The sequence below is a fragment of the Sinocyclocheilus anshuiensis genome, unplaced genomic scaffold (assembly GCF_001515605.1).
Source record: "Sinocyclocheilus anshuiensis isolate Anshui unplaced genomic scaffold, SAMN03320099.WGS_v1.1 scaffold1007, whole genome shotgun sequence".
NCBI classification, from domain to species: domain Eukaryota; kingdom Metazoa; phylum Chordata; class Actinopteri; order Cypriniformes; family Cyprinidae; genus Sinocyclocheilus; species Sinocyclocheilus anshuiensis.
Window position 1 is genome coordinate 318,853 of NW_015546067.1, and position 21,863 is coordinate 340,715.

General features: G+C 38.3%; 1 protein-coding gene across 1 annotated transcript in view; it reads right to left on the reverse strand.

Moving 5' to 3' along the window:
- LOC107699613 (pre-mRNA-splicing factor ATP-dependent RNA helicase DHX15) overlaps positions 1-21,863 on the reverse strand; it is a 44,341-nt gene that overhangs the window by 20,723 nt on the left and 1,755 nt on the right. Inside the window, exons 2-6 of the mRNA XM_016500933.1 lie at positions 20,062-20,404; positions 19,440-19,633; positions 19,120-19,279; positions 16,909-17,127; positions 9,327-9,494 (exon numbers count right to left, since the gene is read on the reverse strand). Of these exons, the coding sequence (XP_016356419.1) occupies positions 9,327-9,494; positions 16,909-17,127; positions 19,120-19,279; positions 19,440-19,633; positions 20,062-20,404 (1,084 nt within the window). The remainder of the gene's footprint in view (positions 1-9,326; positions 9,495-16,908; positions 17,128-19,119; positions 19,280-19,439; positions 19,634-20,061; positions 20,405-21,863) is intronic.

Consider the following 21,863-nt stretch of genomic DNA (forward strand, 5'->3'; position numbering starts at 1 on the left):
GCTCTACACCAGCAGGGTGGCTTTTTTTAGTACATTTCATTGGCGATTAGAAAGTTCTGCACTGCTCTGGGCAATCAAACAATCGAATTAAAAGAAAAAAGTTCTGTGGTAACTGGAGAGGGGTGGAAAAAGGCAAAAAAATCATTGGGAATTAAATCCTTAAAGACACTTCAGTGAGCTGTCGCAAGCTGGAAGACTAATACAACCCAACAGGGGAGTAAGGCAACAGTTGCTGCAATCAAGTCAAATCGGGAGTGTGCTGGCTGAGCCGGACTGCTTTCCGCAGAGCAACCCGTCTAGACACATTACTACTGCTCTTTTTGGTGGCAAGATGTGCACAGTGCACAGCATGCAGCCATCTTCCCCTCCCTAGAGAAGCCCACCTCTAAGAAACTCTATTATTCATGCCACGTCTCGCTCCTTCACTCTCTCTCTGTCCCTTTACAGTACAGGTGGCCTTCATCATGTGTGCTAGTGACATATTGAATCATCTTTGAGCTAGAGACCATGGACCGTCTTTGATATGCTGAGATGACAGTGTCCAAGAAGCTTCGGAAGAGCTTTATAACACTGCATAGGTAAGGCTTGCTTACTCGCCCGAGTCAAAGGAGCCAAATGGTGTTCATGAATCACAGGATAGAAAATGTCAATCCGAGTCAAGTCAGAAGTAGGACAGAGTCTCTCGATAATTTAAGGGTTTGTTTTGTGTAGTGTCCCAGAAAAACCTGGAGTTAGTATCTGGATGCCATCGATGGATAGCAAACAGTGGAGTTGTGAGGTGCACATTCACAGATAACATTAGTTTTGAATGCAATAAAGTTGATGTAGCGGAAACAGCTACAGTTCTCTTCTCCATTGTGATGTACATCCCATTAAAATGGAAAAAATGTAGGGCGAGGACTTGGTTCTATACATCGGTTGTTGTTTGGATGGAGGCAGATCTGATTGTCAACCTGCCTGCAGTCAACTGTAATAAGGAGATGAAGCTTAAATGAACTAAATGACTGGAGAAGTCTGGCATACGTCAACAAAGAGAAGACTGTCGCTTCAATGGAAGATAGATTATGACAATTTTGATAAAAAATAAATGTTAAAAAACAGACAAATGCATGGATGAATCATTCAATAAGATTAGGGTTGGGGTGATGCTTGCTGTGATTTACGGCCTCTGCGTCTCACTATATGACGGCATGAACACAAAAACTTAATCTCCAGAGCTGCTGTGAGAGTCACTTCGCGAGAATTTTACCGTTTCATTTGAGAAAACTAGCATCATCATACTGTATACACACAGAAACTTCATGGCAACCTAAAATAAAAATAAAAGTACGGTTTAACATGTAACAGGAATATATTACTCTTGTATTACTTTTGTAAAGTAGAATGTACATCTTTAAATATTCCATTTTATATCAAGAAGAAAGAAAGAAAAAGTTTGTAGGGCCCTATTGTTCAAAATGTTGAAATTGAGACTTTTGGACTTATTTTTTCACCTGAAATAAATGTTTGTTTTTGTAATTACACAGAGTAAAGTACCGAAAAAAGGTACTGTTAGGTACCGGCACCGAAATTTAGGTACCGATACCGGTACTGTACCGGTTAAAATATGAACGGTACCCAACCCTAAATAAGATCAATAACATGCATTTAGAAAATGGATAGGGTAAATTTACATTTCATGCCAACTTTAAGTATAAGATTCCAAACTTAAGTATTATATTCTACAGAAGCTTCCTACATTAATTCTTGACTTAAGATTTGAAAAAGTATCCTAATGGAAATTACCAAGGTAACTAAACAGATAAGATTCCAAGTTAGGCAGGCCATGGCCCTTAATAACTTTTCTTAAAAATAAACTTTTCTCAGAAAATAATTTAAATATCTTACAGTAATACACACACAATTTGAGCTATAATTTATGCCTACAGCAGAAAACAAGCTTAAAATATGTTTGAATTCCTAACCCTAAGTGGGAGCAATAGTATTGCAGATGCTTGCTTTGGCAAGCTCCACTAAAAAGTTTTTTTGCAATGTACATTTTGAGTTTCATTTAACATCCTGGCCTTTATTACTAACAGAAAGTAACCAAACCTCATATTTCATGTAATTCAGACTCCTCAAATGCCTTTGAGGCACTTAAATCCTACTTTTATAAGTGGATTTCTCTTCAGCCACAAACGTTTGGCTTGGTTTGGTAATGCAGCAGAGGGTCTATTCATGAAGCCTTTGACCTGATGTAATTCAGCTGCTGAAAAGAATCATCTGCCTATATATTCATGGAAAGGCTGGGAGAATTCACTGAAAAAAGGCCATCTGGAATCTGGAGACTGAGGGATACGACCCAATGCCCACAGAGCATGCTCTTAACAGACCACTGAATGACAACGAGGTCCGGAGCGCTTCAGACACACGATAAAAAGAAATGAGGGTTCCTAACCAGTCTGCATCCTTTCAGAAAATAGGACCACCTGGGAAAGACCTTTGAGATGAAATATATTCCAGAGTGGTAGCCATGGAAATTATCGAAAGGTGAGCGCCACTGGAATGAATTGCACAGCAAAAACACTAAATGCATTACCAGTACTTAGTCATACTCACTGAACCGTGAGGTGTTGAGAAATTGCATCTTTTAGAAGGCAATGATCCATGCGCAAGTGGTCTGGAAAAAAAGTAGGCGGGCTGACCGAACAAGGCTAATGCCAGCAACATTTCACTTGAATAAGTGCAATTTCAATTCTCTCCAATGAGTCTCTCATTCAATGTTCCTTTTTCATAAAAAAACTAGAATGGAGACAGATACACTACAGGTCAAAAGTTTGGAACAATTAAGATTTTATGTTTTTGAAAGAAGTCTCATGCTCACCAAGGATGCATTTGATTAAAAAAAAAAACAGTAATATTGTGAAATATTATTACTATTTAAAATAATTGTTTTCTATTTTAATATATTGTAAAATGTAATTTATTCCTTTGAATCAAAGCTGAATTTTCAGCATCATTACTCCAGTCTTCTGTGTCACATGATCCTTCAGAAATCATTCTAATATGCTGATCTGATGCTCATTTATCAATTATTGTTGGTGCTCAATTATTAATAATAGTTCATATCAATGGTGAAATTTTTTTGCTGCGTAATATTTTTGTGGAATAACGTAACATTTTCAGGATTCTTTGATGCAAAGAAATTTCAAAAGAACAGCATTTATTTGAAACAAATGTCACTTTTGATCAATTTAGTGTGTCCTTGCTCGATAAAAGGTACTTAAAAAAAATCTTACTTCAATTTGAGTGGCAGTGCATTACTGTATCCATAAAAGTATTAAGCAGCAAAAACGGTTTTCTACATTGATGATAAATGTTTCTTGAGCAGCAAATCAACATTTTAAAACGATTTCTGAACGATCATGTGACACTTAAGACTGGAGTTAAATTGTAAAATGGATTAAAATAGAAAACAGTTCTTTTAAATAGTAATATTTCACATTACTATAGTTTTACTGTATTTTTTGACCAAATAAATGGAGCCTTGGTGAGCATTACAGATTCTTTCAAAAAATTAAATAAAATGTAAAAAAATTCCATATACCTTTTGACCAGTACTGTGAGTTTGCAAATATAGTCACAAGTGCTTCCGCAAGTGCATTTTTGCATTACTGTGGCTATAAAGTTAGCTTCAAATGTCCATGCCATTAAATCAGATGTGCTGCTATTTAGGCAACTACCTATAAACACGCTGACAGTTTAACCTTGTTATGCGAGATTCTCTTCAAACAGTTTCTCCGCCATGAATGCAGTTGACCAGACAGAGTCGCTCACATTTCATATTCACAAAGATAAGCGAGACCCTGCCTTCAATCATGCTGAATTAAATGTGACTATGGAAGCCGTCGCAGAGGGCCGAGACGGCTCCTGTCTGTCTGTTTCTGTACTGAACCAAACAGACATTTCATCAGCAATAGCATGATTTCATTGTACCTCTGGGTTTTTAAGCAGCACGAGTGGAAGGAGCTTCAAGCATTATCATCATTACCGGGCTGAATCGACAACCCTTTAAAACCAATGGGCTTGTCTTCAAATTAAAACCGGCATGCTTTATGACTTGGCTTAGAGTGAAGAGTAACGTAACAAATGTCTTAGGCCCGGACATGGTCTCTATCAGGTTAGATGGGTCTAAATCTCTTTCCGTCCGCATACAGTTATTAACAAGCTAGATTCATTAAGGATTGTTTTAGGTGGTTAACACGGCAGCCTCACTTTTTCCTTAATTCTTCCATAACCCTCCACTCCCGCAGTCAGCACAAGGGAGATCTTACCACAACCCAATTAACTCAAGGATCGTCAAGAACGCTGCTGCCGAAATTTGCCACAGTCCTCAATTTCCCTACATGAGCGTCACGTGACGTTAAATCCCAACTAATAAATCCATGCATCAGCAGTGCAGAAGGGTTGCTGGATTTGTCCTGAAGGAGGATGTGACTGCAGAGGTGCAGATCTCACAATATCCACACACGCATCCTGTTTCTGCCAAAGGTGGCTTATATGCATTGCGTTTAATATATGCCAGAGGGTCTGAAGGGTTGACAATTTTACAAGGTAATCTGAAGCCTCCTTCTGTACTGCTGCCACTGAAGGACAGAAAAACAAGGTGGGTGCCAAAAAATAAATACATTCAAGATGCTCATCCAAAAAAAAAAAGACTTTTCCTGTTTGTTCAAATTGCTTTTTTAAAATGAGCTAATGCAACAAATCTTGAACATTGTCAATTTAATTTCATTGTTCAATCCATTTAAATTTGTCAAATTTGTTAAATTAATAATTTACAGGTATCATAAAAGTTATCATTTATTATTAGCATAAACTGGATCTGTAGTTTCCAGCATGCTTTGCATGGGACTGCATTAAGAGAAGTTAGTGTTTATTGTTTAGTTATGTTGGCCATTGAGAAGCGTTTGTTTTTTATTTTATTTTATGCATTTTATTTATTTAGTTTTGCTAATACCAGTATTGAAACCAATCTCTTCAAACTTTATCTCGCATCACACATAATAATAAACATAACTGACTTTAACATGCTGTTGCTAGTTATTAACCAACACAAGAATTTATATTTATTAAGTTTCTTCCAGAGTTATTAGTTAAATAAAACTGAAACCATAAAAAATGTATGGTTACTTACTTAAAATAAACATTAACTGAAATGAAATAAAATATACAAAGACAACATTTCTCATTTCATTTAATCTAAACTTGATGTACTAAAATAAGTCAAACTGATATACAAATTAATATATCAAAATATATAAACAATAGGTAATAAATTAACTATTAAAATGTAAATGGAAAATATAAAAATATTAATTAAAATAATAATAGTATCTCAATGATACAAAAATAACCTTGGTTAGTTCAAAAAAACATTGTGCCGAAATTAAGTTGTTGTATTGTGGGCCTAAACTAATTGCACGGAAGATTCTTAATTTAATAAAGTTCACTAAAACTATTTTTTGAGAGCATGGAAAGTAGGGAATCATCATTCGTTACCTTGTTATTCGTTAGTCTAAGCTTTTGACAAAAAAATATCACATTATATATTTAAAAAACAAATAGTAACATTTCATTCATTTCTATAAAATATCACTGATTGCACCAAAAACAATTGTTGTGAAAATCTTTCGTTTCTCTTTTTTTTTATAGAATGTTTCTGAATAATAAGCAGTTCTCAGTTCCCAACATTAGTTTGCATCAAAGGGGTTGCAGCATATTCACATCAGCCCCTGTGAATCCATGTCCACTTTCATTTTCTTCTGAACAGCGCAGGCAAACAGCGGCGGATGTTTGAACTTCTGAAGCAGCTTATGCCCGGGCTTACGAGTAATCAAACCTCTGAGAAACCCAGAGCCTCTTTAAACATGGAAGTGGTCAGAAGAGAGATGAAATGACACAATGCCCTAGTGGAGGGGGATGGACGAGGCAGATACTTGATATGTGAAGCAGGCGGATGCTGATGCTGTTCAGTACTAGGGATGTGCGGGTCTAGTCGACTAGTCGACTAAACGGTACAGCTCCTACTAGTCGACACTGAAAACAATAGTCGATTACACGACAGAAAAAAAACAAAACATGATTTTATCATTCAAATTACCGTCATTTTAACATTGCATTTAAAACATTTTTAATAGCAAATTAAAATAAAACGTTTGAAAAATAACACATTATTTTTAAAAGTTTATCTGGGCGGAAACTACATTTTTACCTCAGACCTCACATGCGTTTTCTTCGTGTCAGTTGCAGCGAGTTCAAAAATGACCATGCGAAAGACGAGAAGGTGTGGGATTATTTTGAATTACAATAACTCTACTGGAGCGATGCGTAATCATATTCAATACAGGCATGCAGGCGTTAGCTTAGAGGCTGGTTAAAGCCAGCAAATGTCAATCACTTTATTCACTACAACCTGTGATCCCGTCCGCGCCGTCTATTCCTCTAACAAAGACCCACTTCGGTGGTGGTGAGGGATGTCCAGGCGCTTTCTGAAACTCTGTCGGCTTGCTTTTCGTTATCTCTGCGTGCCTGCGACTTCAGTTCCTGCCGAGCGCGTTTTTTTTAAAGTGCAGGAATTTTATTGTTAATCGCCCCAGGTCCCGTCTTTCACCAGACCACGTTGATCATTTCACTGAACAAGCCGCGCACATCCCTATTCAGGACATCAAGACACAAACCTGGCATGCAGCTAAGACTTCTTTACAGCTAGTGAACGTTTGCATTCGTTCATTAGGACATCAGCAATCTCTGCCTGGCAATAATGACAAGCGGAGTCATTTCTGTAGGGGAGCGATGACTCACTAATCAACTCCTCATCAGATGTTCGGCTAAATGTTTGCAAACTCAAAGCTGACGATCAGATGTGATATTCTGTCAGATCTTTGGCCAGTCGCACAGGAGTCCAGGTGCTTTTCACATCGTAATCGTCAGGCTTGTTTGAGAGACGAAGAAGTGAAATGGGAGTAGAGAAAACAAAAGAGCGATTGCGTCTGCACAACCTCCTGCTAAGAGTAAAGGATGACAGACCATGAAAGACACTTTACAGTGAATGAGCTCTGATAAAACATATAGAGTGAGTTTCATTTTTTCAAAGCCAACATGCCAAAAATGCCAAACGACCATATTCAAGTCGGGAAGCAGAACAGGAGGGAGTGAAAGCAAACCATCCAAAACAGACTCGAGAAAAACAGTACTGCTCCAAAACTTTTCAAATGATAGAAGGATGAGTAATTTTCCTTTCTAAAATTAGAGAAAAGAATCATAGGCTGACAAAAACAGCATATGCTATGAGTCACTGCTCTACCAAAGCTAAAGATGGAAGGGGAGAAAAAAAGAAAACCTAATTTTCCTTTCCCTCTACTGACAGACTTGAGTCATTCTCTCATCCTCTTCTTTCTTTAAATGGACTGGAGATGCTACTATAGCTGTGCGATACAATCACATTTCAATATTTTGATTTTTTTGATACCATACTCCACTCACAAAAGTGAAGGGGATCCATAAAATGTTCACTACTTTTACAATCTCTTTATGTTATCTCTTTATGTTTTGCTTGAGTGGGCTTTCAATGCATGGACAAATTATGAGAGAATCCTAAAATGTATTTGTGTCTGAAATATGAATGAAAGTCTTAAAGGGTTAGTTCGCCCAAAAATGAAAATTAGGCTGTGTTTTAATCCATATTCAAAACGTAATAATCACTATAATCTAGCTTGCGCTCACTGTTGTACACAGAAGCAGTTCCGGGAGCATGACGTATGAGGTCAGCATGCGCCGGTGAGTCTCGTGAAAACCAACGTTTGTTTACAGGATCAAAGGAAGCAAAGTTTCCTTACTTTAGCAAAGGAAAACCAGTCTCCTCTTGGCTTATATCGAAGTCCTCCGACATTCTTCTTTACAAATCCTCGTTTTGTACTTCTAATTAGTGACCGTTGTTTTGTTTCGATCTCTCCGCGTGCGTGACTTCTGAGCGGCGCATGCGCAAAGCTGACCTCATACGTAATTCCACCGGAACTGCTTCCGTTTTACAACAGTGAGCGCAAGCTAGATTAAAGTGATTATTACGTTCTGAATATGGATATTTTTCTTACAAAAACGCATCGATTCGCTACAGGAGGCCTTTGTTCACCCCCCGGAGCCGTGTGAGACACTTTTTTTATGGAAAGGTGCTTTTTATTTCACGTCTTTTGGACAGAAGCAATGCAACACCCGCTGAGTACAACGATAGAGCTTGAAAGATCAAAGACCATTTTTAATATAACTCCGACTGGATTCGTCTGAAAGAAGAAAGTCATATACACCTAGGATGCATCGGGGGTGAGTAAAACGCAGCCTAATTTTCATTTTTGGGTGAACTAACCCTTTAAGGGCCGTTCACACAGAACACGTCTTTGTTTCTAAAAGTGCGAGAGACAGCGCTCAGGAATGGTTTTTAAAAAAGCGCAGCGCAAAACACCTCCTCCGCCATCAAATAAAACATTTGCCATGCCAACTTGCTACTGTAAAAAAGCATGCAACGCTTGCCCCGCCTCCGGGGTCTTCTGATTGGTCCACTGTTTTGGAACTGACATTGATGAGCAGCACTGCTTGTAAAAGTTTAAATTCTTTTAACTTAACTAGGCATCTTTAAACCGTGGCACTCATGTGCGAGACGCTGCAAAAAAAAATGTGAGACTTGACCAAGAGCAGATCTTCTTACACGTCCATTTAGCAAGTGTTTACATAAAAAAATGATGGAAAAGTAGTGCATTGGAATGGAAAAACCATTTCTGTGTTAATGGCCCCCAAGACTTCTACTTCTACGTGATTTTAGTGAGGAGATCATAAAACATTTTAGACCCCATTTACACCTGTATTAAGCACTGCCCAGTGCCCACTTAGGATCGGATCACCTGAGTCGGAACTTAAAGGGATAGTTTACCTAAAAATGAAAAGTCCGTCATCATTTACTCATTTGGAACTGACATTGTTGAGCGCGTTGTGTGTGAAAGTTGAAATTCTTTTAACTTGATACGGCTTCTTAAAAACACAGCGATCATGTGCGAGACGCTGCAAAGGCGCAATGGTCATACAGGTCCATTTACCACGAGTTTACATAGAAAAACAATGGAAAAGTAGCGCATTGGAATGGAAAAATGCATTCTGTGTGAACGGCCCCTTATGGGTCTGGAACATTTGCCTGTGGAATATTCTATTAAAGAATCAAAGCACCTTTTGAACCAAACCAGTTGGGTTTGCCGTAGTTGAAAACTCTGAAGAGTCATATGTATGATGGTGATATTTACCTTCCTGCCGATGGCTCCGCTGGGTTTGCGAGGTGGAGGCGGCTCGAAGATCCTCTGCTGTTGCTGTGGTGGCAGCGTGGAGTAGAGCGGGATGATTTTGATGTCGCCAACATCGGGGCCGAGATCGTCAATCTCACGTTTGATCCGTTTGCAGGCTTCGTCGATTTCCTAGAAGGTGAAAAGGCTGATGTTAGAGACCACAGACCGACAATCAGGTGCAAAATTAAAGGTGCTGTATGTAGTATTAACAACTAGTGGTTGAACTAGGTATTGTAATCCAAATTCAAAATATTGGAGAGGGTTTTTTTCACCCGGCCCCTCCTCCTCAGACTTGAGGTTGCCGTCCCGGAATGCACATTTTCAAAGAAGAATAACTGACTGTAGCATTGAAAATAAGTATGTTAACTTAGCATGTTTCTTAAATATCTGCAAACATATGATATTTTTATGCTTTAGTAGAGTCAAAAACTTACATACAGCACCTTTAATGCCTGCCGAGTGCCAAAAGACATTTAATTGAATTACTCAACATATTAGAAACTGCAACATAATACAAGGTTTAAATGCTCATTGGAAAAATGTGTGTACCTACATTTTTGCACAACTCCAAAAACATACCAAAACATACAATTGACTGCCATTTCCAGTTGAAATAAACACTAGTGGCAGTAAAACATCAACAACTTTTATTACAGGAATTAGGATTACGAGGCAGATTATAAAACACATAATCGCACAGTTCCATGCAAAATACTGTTATGACCTCAAAGCACTCTTAGCATGGTGCATGATTTGTAAACTGATTTTTTATTTTTTTTTGCTCACTAGACATTTCACTTAGAAAGTGTTGTGAAGCCTGCAAGAAGCAATGTAATATTTTGAAGATGACGCCATAGGCATGTTTTTCCAATGAAGCTTGGTTGTTTTATCATGAAAATTTAGTCTAGAATGGCAAGTTATTTCCTCCAGATCTGCATTGGAGCCAAAAGCCACCAAACAAAATCTAGAACATATTTATAAGGATGTTTCAATTGTTTTGCCCAAACAGCAAATGCCATTAGGGTCCATTGTTGACCCCACTGACCTCCATTTTATTGACAAAAAAAAAAAAAAAAAAGATTAGAATATATTTTGTTTTTTTTCTATGGTTTTTTATGTTCTCTTTTATGGAGAATTGATTGTGATAACAAACAATAACAATTATTTTCATATGCTTACATACGCTCCAAATCAGTGGGTTGTGTAAATCCACCCTCTATTTGTCCAACTTCACCTCATATCAACTGATTTTGGATCAGCAACCCATTAAACTCCACCTTAGCCACTTTCACAAATATATTTTATGTTTTTTTCCTATGGTTTTTTTATGTTCTCTTTTATGGAGAATTGATTGTGATAACAAACAATAACAATTATTTTCATATGCTTACATACGCTCCAAATCAGTGGGTTGTGTAAATCCACCCTCTATTTGTCCAACTTCACCTCATATCAACTGATTTTGGATCAGCAACCCATTAAACTCCACCTTAGCCACTTTCACAAACATCATTAACTGCTGGATCAATTCCCCCATTCTGGAAACGCCAGCACCACTGAGGCTCGGGTGGTTTAGTTGCGGTACACTTGACGTGCCAGTTGTGTTAACCGAGTGAGGAAAGCTGGAGTGCATGGCGTGTGTGGTGCTTGGGTAAGATCCCTATAGCTGTGCCATCAGCGGCAGTCACAAGGGCACATGTACACTCACACGCACGCTTTATTATTCCAGATGGCAATGTAGTAGAGCTAATGTGAGATGAGAAAGCCGCAATGATGCATAACCAGGAGCAAATCACAACAGATCAGTTAAGTGAAGCTGAACGTTACAAACATAGTGGCTTGAGATCTAGAAATGCGTGCCAGTCGTCAGAGCAAATTAGAGATCCAAACAGTTGGAATGTTTTAAAAAGCACACTGTAGTGCAGATTTAACAAGCACATACTTTACAAAAATGTCAAATGTTCATCTAGACTAATATTACCACTGTTCACTAAATGCCTTCTCTCATAAGTCAGAGAAATATTCACTCTGACACAAATGAAGAATGCTTAGTATTTACTGCAAAGCTTTGTCTTTTCTTCATGCATGAGCACACTGAGCTCAACATAAGTGGCACGGTCATACTGATTTGGAAGTCAAAGCTTGTGCAGTACCGCCATCCTCAGGCCAAAGTGTGCATTGCGACTTGAGCAGGAAAGAGATAAATGGAAAACAGTCAAGCAGTGATCTCTAGAAAAACTTCAGGCTGTTGTAATAAAGCATTTATCGATATCATGACATGCACTGCGACAGTGAAAGCCCCTAAAAGTCTTTTACTTGAGACCCTTTCATTGCGTATCTAAGCAGCCATAGCTGATCATTTACCCATAAAAGCATTAAAGCTCGTAAGCGTGCTGATATCCCAGACACGGTAGTCCGTGCACGCGCCGAATTGCTCCCTGGGGCACAATATGCGCCGAAAATGGCACCGGTGGCCATGTGCATCTTAATCAAAGCTCTGCCACAACGGAGCAGGACAAGGCAAATCTGAATGGATTAATCGAATTAGCCAAAGTATTAATAGTCCATCAGCCCTTGGGAAGCGGCAGCTGTCAGGAGGACTGCTATCTGTGCTGCCAAGGCACCGGGGAGAGAGGGACACACGGCTGTGCCAAAGCAGAAGAGCCTGCACCTGGAGCAGGACGCCAAATCGACATCCCTCAGTTCTCGCAGCAGCACGATACAATACTGGAGGAAAATATTTTAAATGGACGCTTTAATCTACATGCTGCAGATGCATCTGAGCTGGCACAGATCTAAAGGAGAAAACTAATCTTAATCAGTGGTAATTTATCCCTGATTTGAACGAGCAAAGTTGAACAAATAACCGCAACCGTATCAGTGAGGGTTTTTTCTTTTTTGAAAGATCGTGTAGTTTAAAACTAATTGCTGTTTGCGGAAAGCCTATAGAGTTAAATCGTCTGTTTTTTCTGCAGAGTTTCAATGCATTAGCAGGAACCAGGAAAAGATAAAGAACCTAAAACGAAGTGGACAAACAGCATAAATTTGCTCAACTAAAAGGCACCTTCATTGACCGAAAGGAGCAAACGGAGCTATTATGTGACCAGCCTAAAAACCATGTTCTTGGCCTAGATTTTAGCATATTCAATCATTCTTTAAATGGGTGGAATATAATGGCCAACTCCACTACTGTGGTCATTAGTCTCAACTAGAGCTGGGTATCGTTCAAAAATGTTCGGTATCGATACCGATACCTTGACTTCGATACCGGTTCCTGAACAATACTTTTTTCGATACCAATTTTACGAAATCAATTTTAACAAGATTACATTATCTAAAAAAAAAAAACGGTTACACTTTACTTGAAGGGGTGTGCATAAGACTGACATGACACCTTCATAATCATGACATGACACGTCATGAATATGAAGGTTTTTTATGCATGTTTATGACAACTGTCATTAAGTGTCATTCGCTCAGTTATGTAATTTTTAATGCAAAGATGACATTGTTTGAGATGTCTTTGTTATGGGCTATGGTTAGGGGTAAGGGTAGGGTTAGGTCAAATAATGTCATATTTGCATTAAAAATGACATAACTGAGCGAATGACACTTAATGACAGTTGTCATAAACATGCATAAAACCTCCTTCATATTCATGACGTGTCATGTCATGATTATGAAGGTGTCATGTCAGAATGACTGAATGACCGGTCTGTCGCTTGTCGTTTGTCGGAGATAGTGGAAACGCCAGTATGACGAGGATCGTTTTCATTTTAAAACATAAACTCACCAGTGTAAATGTAGCCTTACATCAAAGGGGGCTGGGACGCATTAGCACTACAGCCTCACGTGTGCGCCACATCTCTGAGTATAACCGGTGTAAACTAGTAGGTGTGTTCGACTTGATGTGGACCGACTGTGCAGACCGATCAGTGTATTACAGTACCATGAGAGCTAAAGAGAGCAGACTGCTCAGTGCGAGCCCTAGTCTCAACACATGCTTAAGATGGGAAATGCTTAAGCACAGCACCCTCTGAACTGCCCAAGTCCGTATGAACTCCATTAACCTAATTAAAAGCACATTAATAAGAGAGATCTGCTACTATACAGCCAAGAGACGTCCAAATAGTCAGCATGTTATTGTGATTTTAAGTTGTAAACATACCAATTAAAGTATGAAAATCCTCCTTTGTTCTGTTGAACATAAAATATATTTTGAAGAATACTGGCAATCAAACAGTTGCAGTTCCCATTAACTTCAATTATGTGGACAAAAAAGACAATTAAATCAAAATGAGATATGGACTAGTGTCTGTGAATATTACGCGGCTAAAAGACAATTTAAATATGAATCCTGCATGTTCTGCGTGTCGATGTGTGAATGAATGGCACAGATGCGTGGTTTCATTTACTACACATACTGAAGCATGTGTGACGCTCGCAGTGTTTTCAGCCTCTGCTGCTTTAATATACGAGTACATGAAATTCATTTCTGTTGAGAGCATTTTATCACTTCACTTGAGAAAAAACTATAGAAACCTAAAAATGTAACTTTAGTTAAACATTCAATAAATTGCTGTTAAATTGTGATCATGATTTCAGTTAATTAGACATGCTGTTTGATTAATAAAATTCAATTTAACCATTAAAACAGATTTTTATTTTTTTAGAAATTAAAACAGAAAAAAAAAACGGAATCCAGAAAAATTACAACAGAAAAAAACGGAATTTTGAAAAAATTTTAAAAATCTAATGGATTTCATAGGGCCCCAATATCTGCAGAAAAAAGCCACACGTGTTTGGAATGACATGAGGATACTCGAAATGACAACAGGATATTTTTGGGTGAACTATCCTTTTTGGTTGAGTAAACGACAATTTTTTTTGTGAATTATCCCTTTAAGAACGCCATATTTAGGTTGACTTTGTGCATTAACACTTTTGTGATTTCAACGTTGCTCTGTTGGTTTGAGCAGCCTGACACACAAACTGCTTGCTCAAATAATGGCATGAGTTTGGGGCGGACTATGTGAAAATTCACACTTAAACATCAAAAGTGCAAACACAGAGTCGGTCCGTTCTCGATAAACATGAGCTCGCTTGTATCCACTGACATTCTGGACTTGATAATGATTCGTTCACAGCAAAGAGAACAATCCTGCGCATCAATAAATCTCCACTCAATTATCATCCGATGCTGGTGGAGACACTCCAACTGCAACTTACTTGAGTTCATTCATTCTGCAGCGAGCCAGCGATCAATCTCATACCTGCAAATGAAAACGGATGTACACGACCAGACCCACTGGAGAAACTAATGACGGGAGTCTGCCGTTAATAAATAGGGTGTCAAATTATCTGATTAGATTAGTGGTGCGAAGATATGACTACTCTTTGAAAAGGGAAGTGAGAGACATAAATGGAGGCAGTACTATGTTCAGTCTGACTGTTTGTACGTTCTTCTAGCCTGCTTTGCGAATGCAATTTTAATATTGACTGAATTGTTGGATTCCTGCAACTTGCATGCTTTTTTGTTTGCATCCTCATTATCTTTATGTGAAGCATAAAAGAAAATCAAGTTAATTTGCCTTTGATCTCTGCAAAAAGAGAAGAGGAACAGGACAAATCCGTGGGGAACGCTGGTGATTCTCCATCTGTGAGCGTATTTATCATTTGCGTGGGTACCTGACCCTCCACTGCGCTCAGGTGAGCACTGGTTGCAGGAGACGTAAAATAATAAATGGCTTAATTTCAGGGCTGAATCTGGGTCATTCTCTGCCATCTCTCACAGGCTTTTGCCTTCGCGCCAAGGCTAGCTGTGTTCATGGCCATTATCAATCTAAGCATTGATCTCTTCTGCACTATTTAACTGTTGTGTGTGAGGCAGCTTGAAAAATGACACAAATGACAAATGTGGCTCATAATGAGCATCTTGAATGTGAAGCCACACACAACCAAAACAAAGTACCCACAGTTTGGCATTTATTGTTTTCTGCAACAATATATATTTATTTTATTATTATTTTTTTTTATTTCTTTCCTAATCTGTGATGCCAAATATAGACTTGGGAAAATATGCATCTCAAACTTTAGGAGAGGAAATACACATTTTTTTAAAAACAAACATCTACTACAATATAATATTTGTATTTACAAGCAACATATATAGCTAATATTTAGACAAAACGCTAATTCTGAACAGCGTCCAACCATACAGCTGTCAGACTGTGAGTTACAAAATCTAAGCAGCGTTATTTTATTGATGATTTTTATTATATTATAGTATTTATTCATATTTTAAATTAGCCTTTATTTTGATATATTTGAGATCTGATTGTATTTTTATTTTTAGTAATTTTGTATGTGCTTTTATAATTTTTTTTTTATATATATCTAGCATTAATTTAAGTCTATTTCAGTTTTACTTTTTGTCATTTTAGTACTTAAACTTATTTTAAGTCAGCTGCCAAGACAACCTTTCTAATTTAGTTAGTTTTTTTTCTCTAATATTTATATTTTATTTCAGCTTTATGTACAAACAGTTTTTAATAGTACTAGTCAACAACAACACCGCTACTAAGAAGCTAACATGGCAACCAGTTAAACCCTGAGCCCTTTTTCAAAATGCTTAAACAAGCAGAGCGATGTTTCATTAGTGTTGCTGTATTTACATTTTTATTTACCTAGCAGCCTCTGAACACTGTCCTTGGATAAAGATCGTAAAATGCTTGGGCTTCAGACAGAGTTTATACAGTCTTTAAAAGTGAAATTCAAGCACTTTTCAAAAACTTTACGTACAGTCGGTGCTTTTCAAGGATGATGGAGCTGTTTATAATAAACTTAAAAGGGGAAAAATAAAAAAATCAAGCATTTTTAAGGATGACACTCAAAATTCAAGGACTTGAAAACATAATGGTTAAAGTCCCCCTGTAGTCAAATATTTTATCCCTTAAAACTTATCTTTGATCATCAAAATTACATATTTAAATGTTTTTTCTTGTGAAAATAATTTTCTCATTCCTTAAAATAGCTTAAATGCAAATATACAACCTTGCATCATTTACTATACGCTGATCTATGAATATGCAAATTAGTCCCGCCTCCACTCAGTCACACAGCCAGCGCCTCCTGATCCACAGAACTGTAGTAAACGCAAAACCATGGCATACACGGATAATGACTGATAAAACTATCTAAATTCACATTAAACCACAGCTTCATGGGTTTTTTGCTCTGATTTATTTTTGGTTTTGTGCTGGTATTGGTATATTTTGCATGCTAGTGATAGGAATCGATCCCTTGACGTGATTGGTTTCAAAACGTATCTCTGGGTCAGCCTTTGGGAAACTACAGTTTTAAGGAGAAAATACTCAGCAATGGTGTTGATTAATAGATTGGCACATGGTTTGTCTAAAGGCATTTTAAAAACACCATATAGACAAACAAACAACATTAAAAACTTGATTTTCACTACAGGGGGACTTTAAAATCAAGCATTCTCTGCATGTACCCTATTCAGGGAGGACATCAGCGGCGTTACCTCCTGTCCGGTGAGGAAGAGCAGCACATCTCCCTCATCTTCCTCACACATGTGGATCTGGACGACCGTGCGAATGGATGCTTCTAGGTAATCCCTCTCCGGCTCGGGCGTGTAGAAGATCTCCACGGGATGCGTCCGGCCGGGAATGGTCAGCAAGGGGCAGCTGTCGAAATAAATCTGGAACTTTCCAGCATCCAGAGTGGCGCTCATTACGATGACCTGGGGAAAAATAAATAGACTGCGTTGGCTTTTGAACAGACACCCTTTTACACAGCATTTGGTAAAAGCCGCTGCGCTTTGCCCGTGTCGAGTGCGCCTCGCTCTCTCTGGGGACTCTAATGAAAGAAAAATCACAGAGCCATTCTGAGGTCCACCCGGCAGCTTTCCACATCATGACGCGCTATAATTGCTCTTAAAGCATATGTGACCCTGGACCACAAAACCAGTCATTAAGGGTCAAGGGTACAACTATTTGAAAATCTGGAATCTGAGGGTGCAAAAAAAAATCTAAATACTGAGAAAATCATCTTTAAAGTTGATGAAGTGAAGTGAAGTCAAATTAAGTTCTTAGCAATGCATATTACTAATCAAAAATTAAGTTGATATATTTACAGTAGGAAATGTACAAAATATCTTCATGGAACATGATCTTTACTTAATATCCTAATGATTTTTGGCATAAAAGAAAAATCTATAATTTTGACCCATACAATGTATTTTTGGCTATTGCTACAAATATACCCCAGCGACTTAAGACTGGTTTTGTGCTCCAGGGTCACATATTAAACTTTAAAGCTGCACGGTGACGCTGGGCTGAAGGGATCACTTGGAGTCACCTAGACCTTATTTAACAGTCTCTGAACACATGTATAACCTTTGATTTGTTCCTGACAACAAGTAGTCATTATCCATCTGCTTTATGAGAATCGCTCCAGCACATTTCAGCCAGAAAAACTCACTGCGCTTCTGCTCTCCTTGGGCTGATGGCTCTCAAATGGGCTGACCCAGCAGCAGCCGCTTTACCTCCACTAAAGCGACTGGCTGTGCATTTCTGAGTGCAGTGGCCACGTTTGTCTTCAAACAAACAGACACGCAGCGGTCAGGTGTGTGAGCGGCTTCATCGGCGACAGTCCGATGAAGAATACAGAGAGACAGACACACTCACAGAAGTATTTGCAAGTGTTAAGAGAACAATTTTTCCTGGCTCAGCTTGATTCAGCCTCAAAAATGAACTACTCAATAGTTAGTGTTTCTCTCTGTTACATAAGGGTCAAAGACGAAAAAGGGTTTAAGCATAAAAACAATACCGCTTTAAATTGTTTTTCCAAAAAAAAAAAAAAAAAAAACGTTGCAAAGGCCGCGGTTTTCCCGTGGAATTGGGCTACTTTAACACTGTTGCCGCAGGTTGTTTTTCATGTCCGCGGGTTGAAAAACAACACCAATAATGTGATATTTAGCCTCTGGAATGCGAATTTTACCAGGGGAACCCCGCCAAAACACGTGTATTTTATCCCCGGAACACGATGTATCCAAAATATGCGTGGTAGAGAATGTACAAATGTATGGTTAACAGTGTTTGTCATATCAGTCAGTGTTTGTACAAGCAATGTTAATGCAACACTATTTTCCAATTAGATCAATTCAACTGATTTTAAGAATTTTTGGGTTGATTTTATTTTACACTATGAGTACTTACCCAAGAAAATCCAGACTGCTATAAAGTTACGACATGGATTAAGGTTAGGTTTAGGTTCAAGATTAGTGCCTAGTTATTATCCAGTTATTGCAATGACTATAATAAGTACATTGTATGTACATGTGAAAAATGACTGTAATATAAAGTGGCTAATTTTCTCAGAGTTGTGATAAATCTGAATAACTGAGGATTGTAGAAAGTGAAAAAAAAAAATGTAGGGCAGGAGCATGATTTTATCTATCAGTTGTTGATCAGATGGAGGCATCTGAATGTAATCTTCCACCATAAACTTAGGTTGTGATTTTTTTTTTATTAAAAATTATGGTAAAAAAAAAAATTCAAATGAAATGCATGGATGAACTGTTCACAATAAGATAATTTAGATGCATTTAGAAAATAGGGTGAATGTCCATTTCATGCTGCTCTAAATATTCTTCCCTTCCCTTTATATTAAATAAAAAATAATAATAATAATAACCACAAGGCGGTGCAAGCATACGATCAGCATGACATACCTTGAGGTCGGATCTCTGCCGGACCACTTCTTTGAGGACGCCCATCAGAATATCTGTGGCTAAAGTGCGCTCGTGAGCCTCATCGAGAATAATGACACCGTATCGCTCCAGCAGCGGGTCGTTCATAGCCTCGCGGAGCAACATACCGTCTGTCATATATCTGTAAACACAAGACACGTTTATTCACTCATCTTTATCTCAGGTGTCGCCAAAAAAGAAAAAACGTCATTTGTCCAAAAGCAACCACACTACGATTCGTCTTGAAAAACCAGGTACACATTATGTCAACATCTTTGCTTTCCACCAGAACTATAACTTACTTCAGAATGGTCTTTGCAGAGCTACAGTCCTCAAATCTGATGGAGTATCCGACCTCCTGCCCCAGCATGACGTCCATTTCATCTGCCACTCTCTGAGCCACACTCATGGCTGCCACCCTACGTGGCTGTGTACAAGCCACACCACGCTTGGGGCCGGGAAGGGCCCTCACCATGTCCACACACCACTGAGGGATCTGAAAAACAAGAGTCGACCAAATCGTTAATCAAAAAAAGGAGGAAAACCTGTTTTTCCACCCATTCAATATGACTATGCAACAACAATGTGAGACCCTGGAACACAAAACTAGTCTTAAGTCACTGGGGTATATTTGTAGCAATAGCCAAAAATACATTGTATGGGTCAAAATTATAGATTTTTCTTTTATGCCAAAAATCATTAGGATATTAAGTAAAGATCATGTTCCATGAAGATATTTTGTAAAAATAAACACCGGTATTCGGTATGAACCGCCCAGCACTAGTCAAAACCCAGCCTTACTAATTAATACTTTTTATATCCATTGTTGAAAGATCCCTGAATGCAAGGAGCTTTTGGCTACAGAGGCCAAAGCAAGGTCTTCTGTGAAAAGCTGTAAAGCATAAGGTCCTTGTTTGGACTAACCTGTGTGGTCTTTCCAGAGCCTGTCTCTCCAACGAGCACAAAGCTCTGATGTCGGTTGAGGATGTCATTGAAGCGTTCTTTGTACTCCCAGACGGGCAGCTGCAGCCTCTTCTTGAGGATCTCGAAGAAGCGCGGCGTGTGAGGCAGGTTGGTGAAGGGGTTGATCTGCTGTTGCATGGCCGTCTGCTTCAGCGGGAGCATCCCACCGCCGGACACGCTGGAGCTGAGGGGCACACTGGACACCTTGCTGTCTCTATCCCGGTCTCGATCACGGTCTCTGTCTCTGTCACGGTCGCGATCGCGATCCTTCGACCGGTCGTCCCGATCTCGGTCTCGGTCCTTACTGGTAGGAAGACACAAGTAATAACACAAGGTTTCAGTTTCTTGGCAAAGCTAGTACTCCAACTGGTAATATTCATGAGAATTTGATATTCAAACTATGTGTTTCAGCAAGCGACTGTGTGACTCTGTTAGCCAACTCTTACATAACACATCTTATTAATGAGACTTCAGAGTGTTTCACAGCTGTTGGGTTTCGGTTTATTTGTGGAAACCCGACTAACTATCAGCCTACTGGTGATAAACATCAGTTACTAGTCTGTGCATCTATTTAACCAATTAAATAGCAACTTAGTGATAGGAAAGCAGAACAAACTGCTCTTTCTAAAAGTATAACAAGTATCATAACTATATACAGGGTTTCCCCTAGGTTTACGGCTTTTGGGGGCGTTTTTTTTTTTTTCCTTGAACGCTTTTTAATGGTTAAATTAAATTTTATTAATCAAAAAGCATGTCTAATTAATTAAAATCATGAAACTTAAAACAATTTAACATCAATTTATTAAAAGTTTAACAAAAATTACGTTTAGGGCCCTATGAAATGTTTTATTTTTTCAAACCTTGTGTTTTATTGTTACCAAATTCTGTTTTAGCAAGTCTAATTATTTGAAAGCATAAAAACAAGTTTCATTTATTCTTACAATAGCCTTATGATTTTTTGCTCAGAAATTCTGTGTTGTGTATTTACATTTTTTAAGGCATAAAATATTCATTTAATCTATCTTTTAAGTAATGAAAATTAAACAAATTAAATTTTTTGGAAAATAAAGGTCATTTAATATTACAATTAAAACATTGAAGAAATATTGTATGATTATTCCTTAAAAATAAGGTTTTACTAATTTTAGTAGTAGTAGTAGCAGCCTATTACGTACATTCTACTGAACAATAGCAATATATTTCTGCCGCAATGCCTTCAAGTTAAACCAAACTTTTATTTTGACGGGTTGCCATCAATACCTTTACATTTCTGTGTGTATATGATATGAGGATAGTTTTACTCAAATGAAACGGTCAAAGTGACTCTCAGAGCAACTGGAGATGTTGTTCATGTATTTATGTCCTCATTTAGTGAGACGGCAGAGGTTAATATCACCGGAAGCGTCACACATGCTTCAGTACGAGTGCTAAACAAAACCGCACATCTGCGCCATTCATTAACACAGAGACACGCAGCATTCATATTTAAATAGTCGTTTTGCGGCTTAATATTTACAAATATTAGTGGGAGTGTGCTCACTTGTGTGTGCACGCATGTGTGTGTGTGTGTGTGTGCGTGTGTGCGCGTGCGCATCGGGGCGGAACTCCGCTGTGCGTGATACAGAGCGCGCGAACATTACATTACGAAATGACATGCCGTCGTATAAATAAGATAAATAACATAAGGCTATTTAGTTTGTTTAAAGGGGTCATATGATGCGATTTCAAGTTTTCCTTTCTCTTTGGAGTGTTACAAGCTGTTT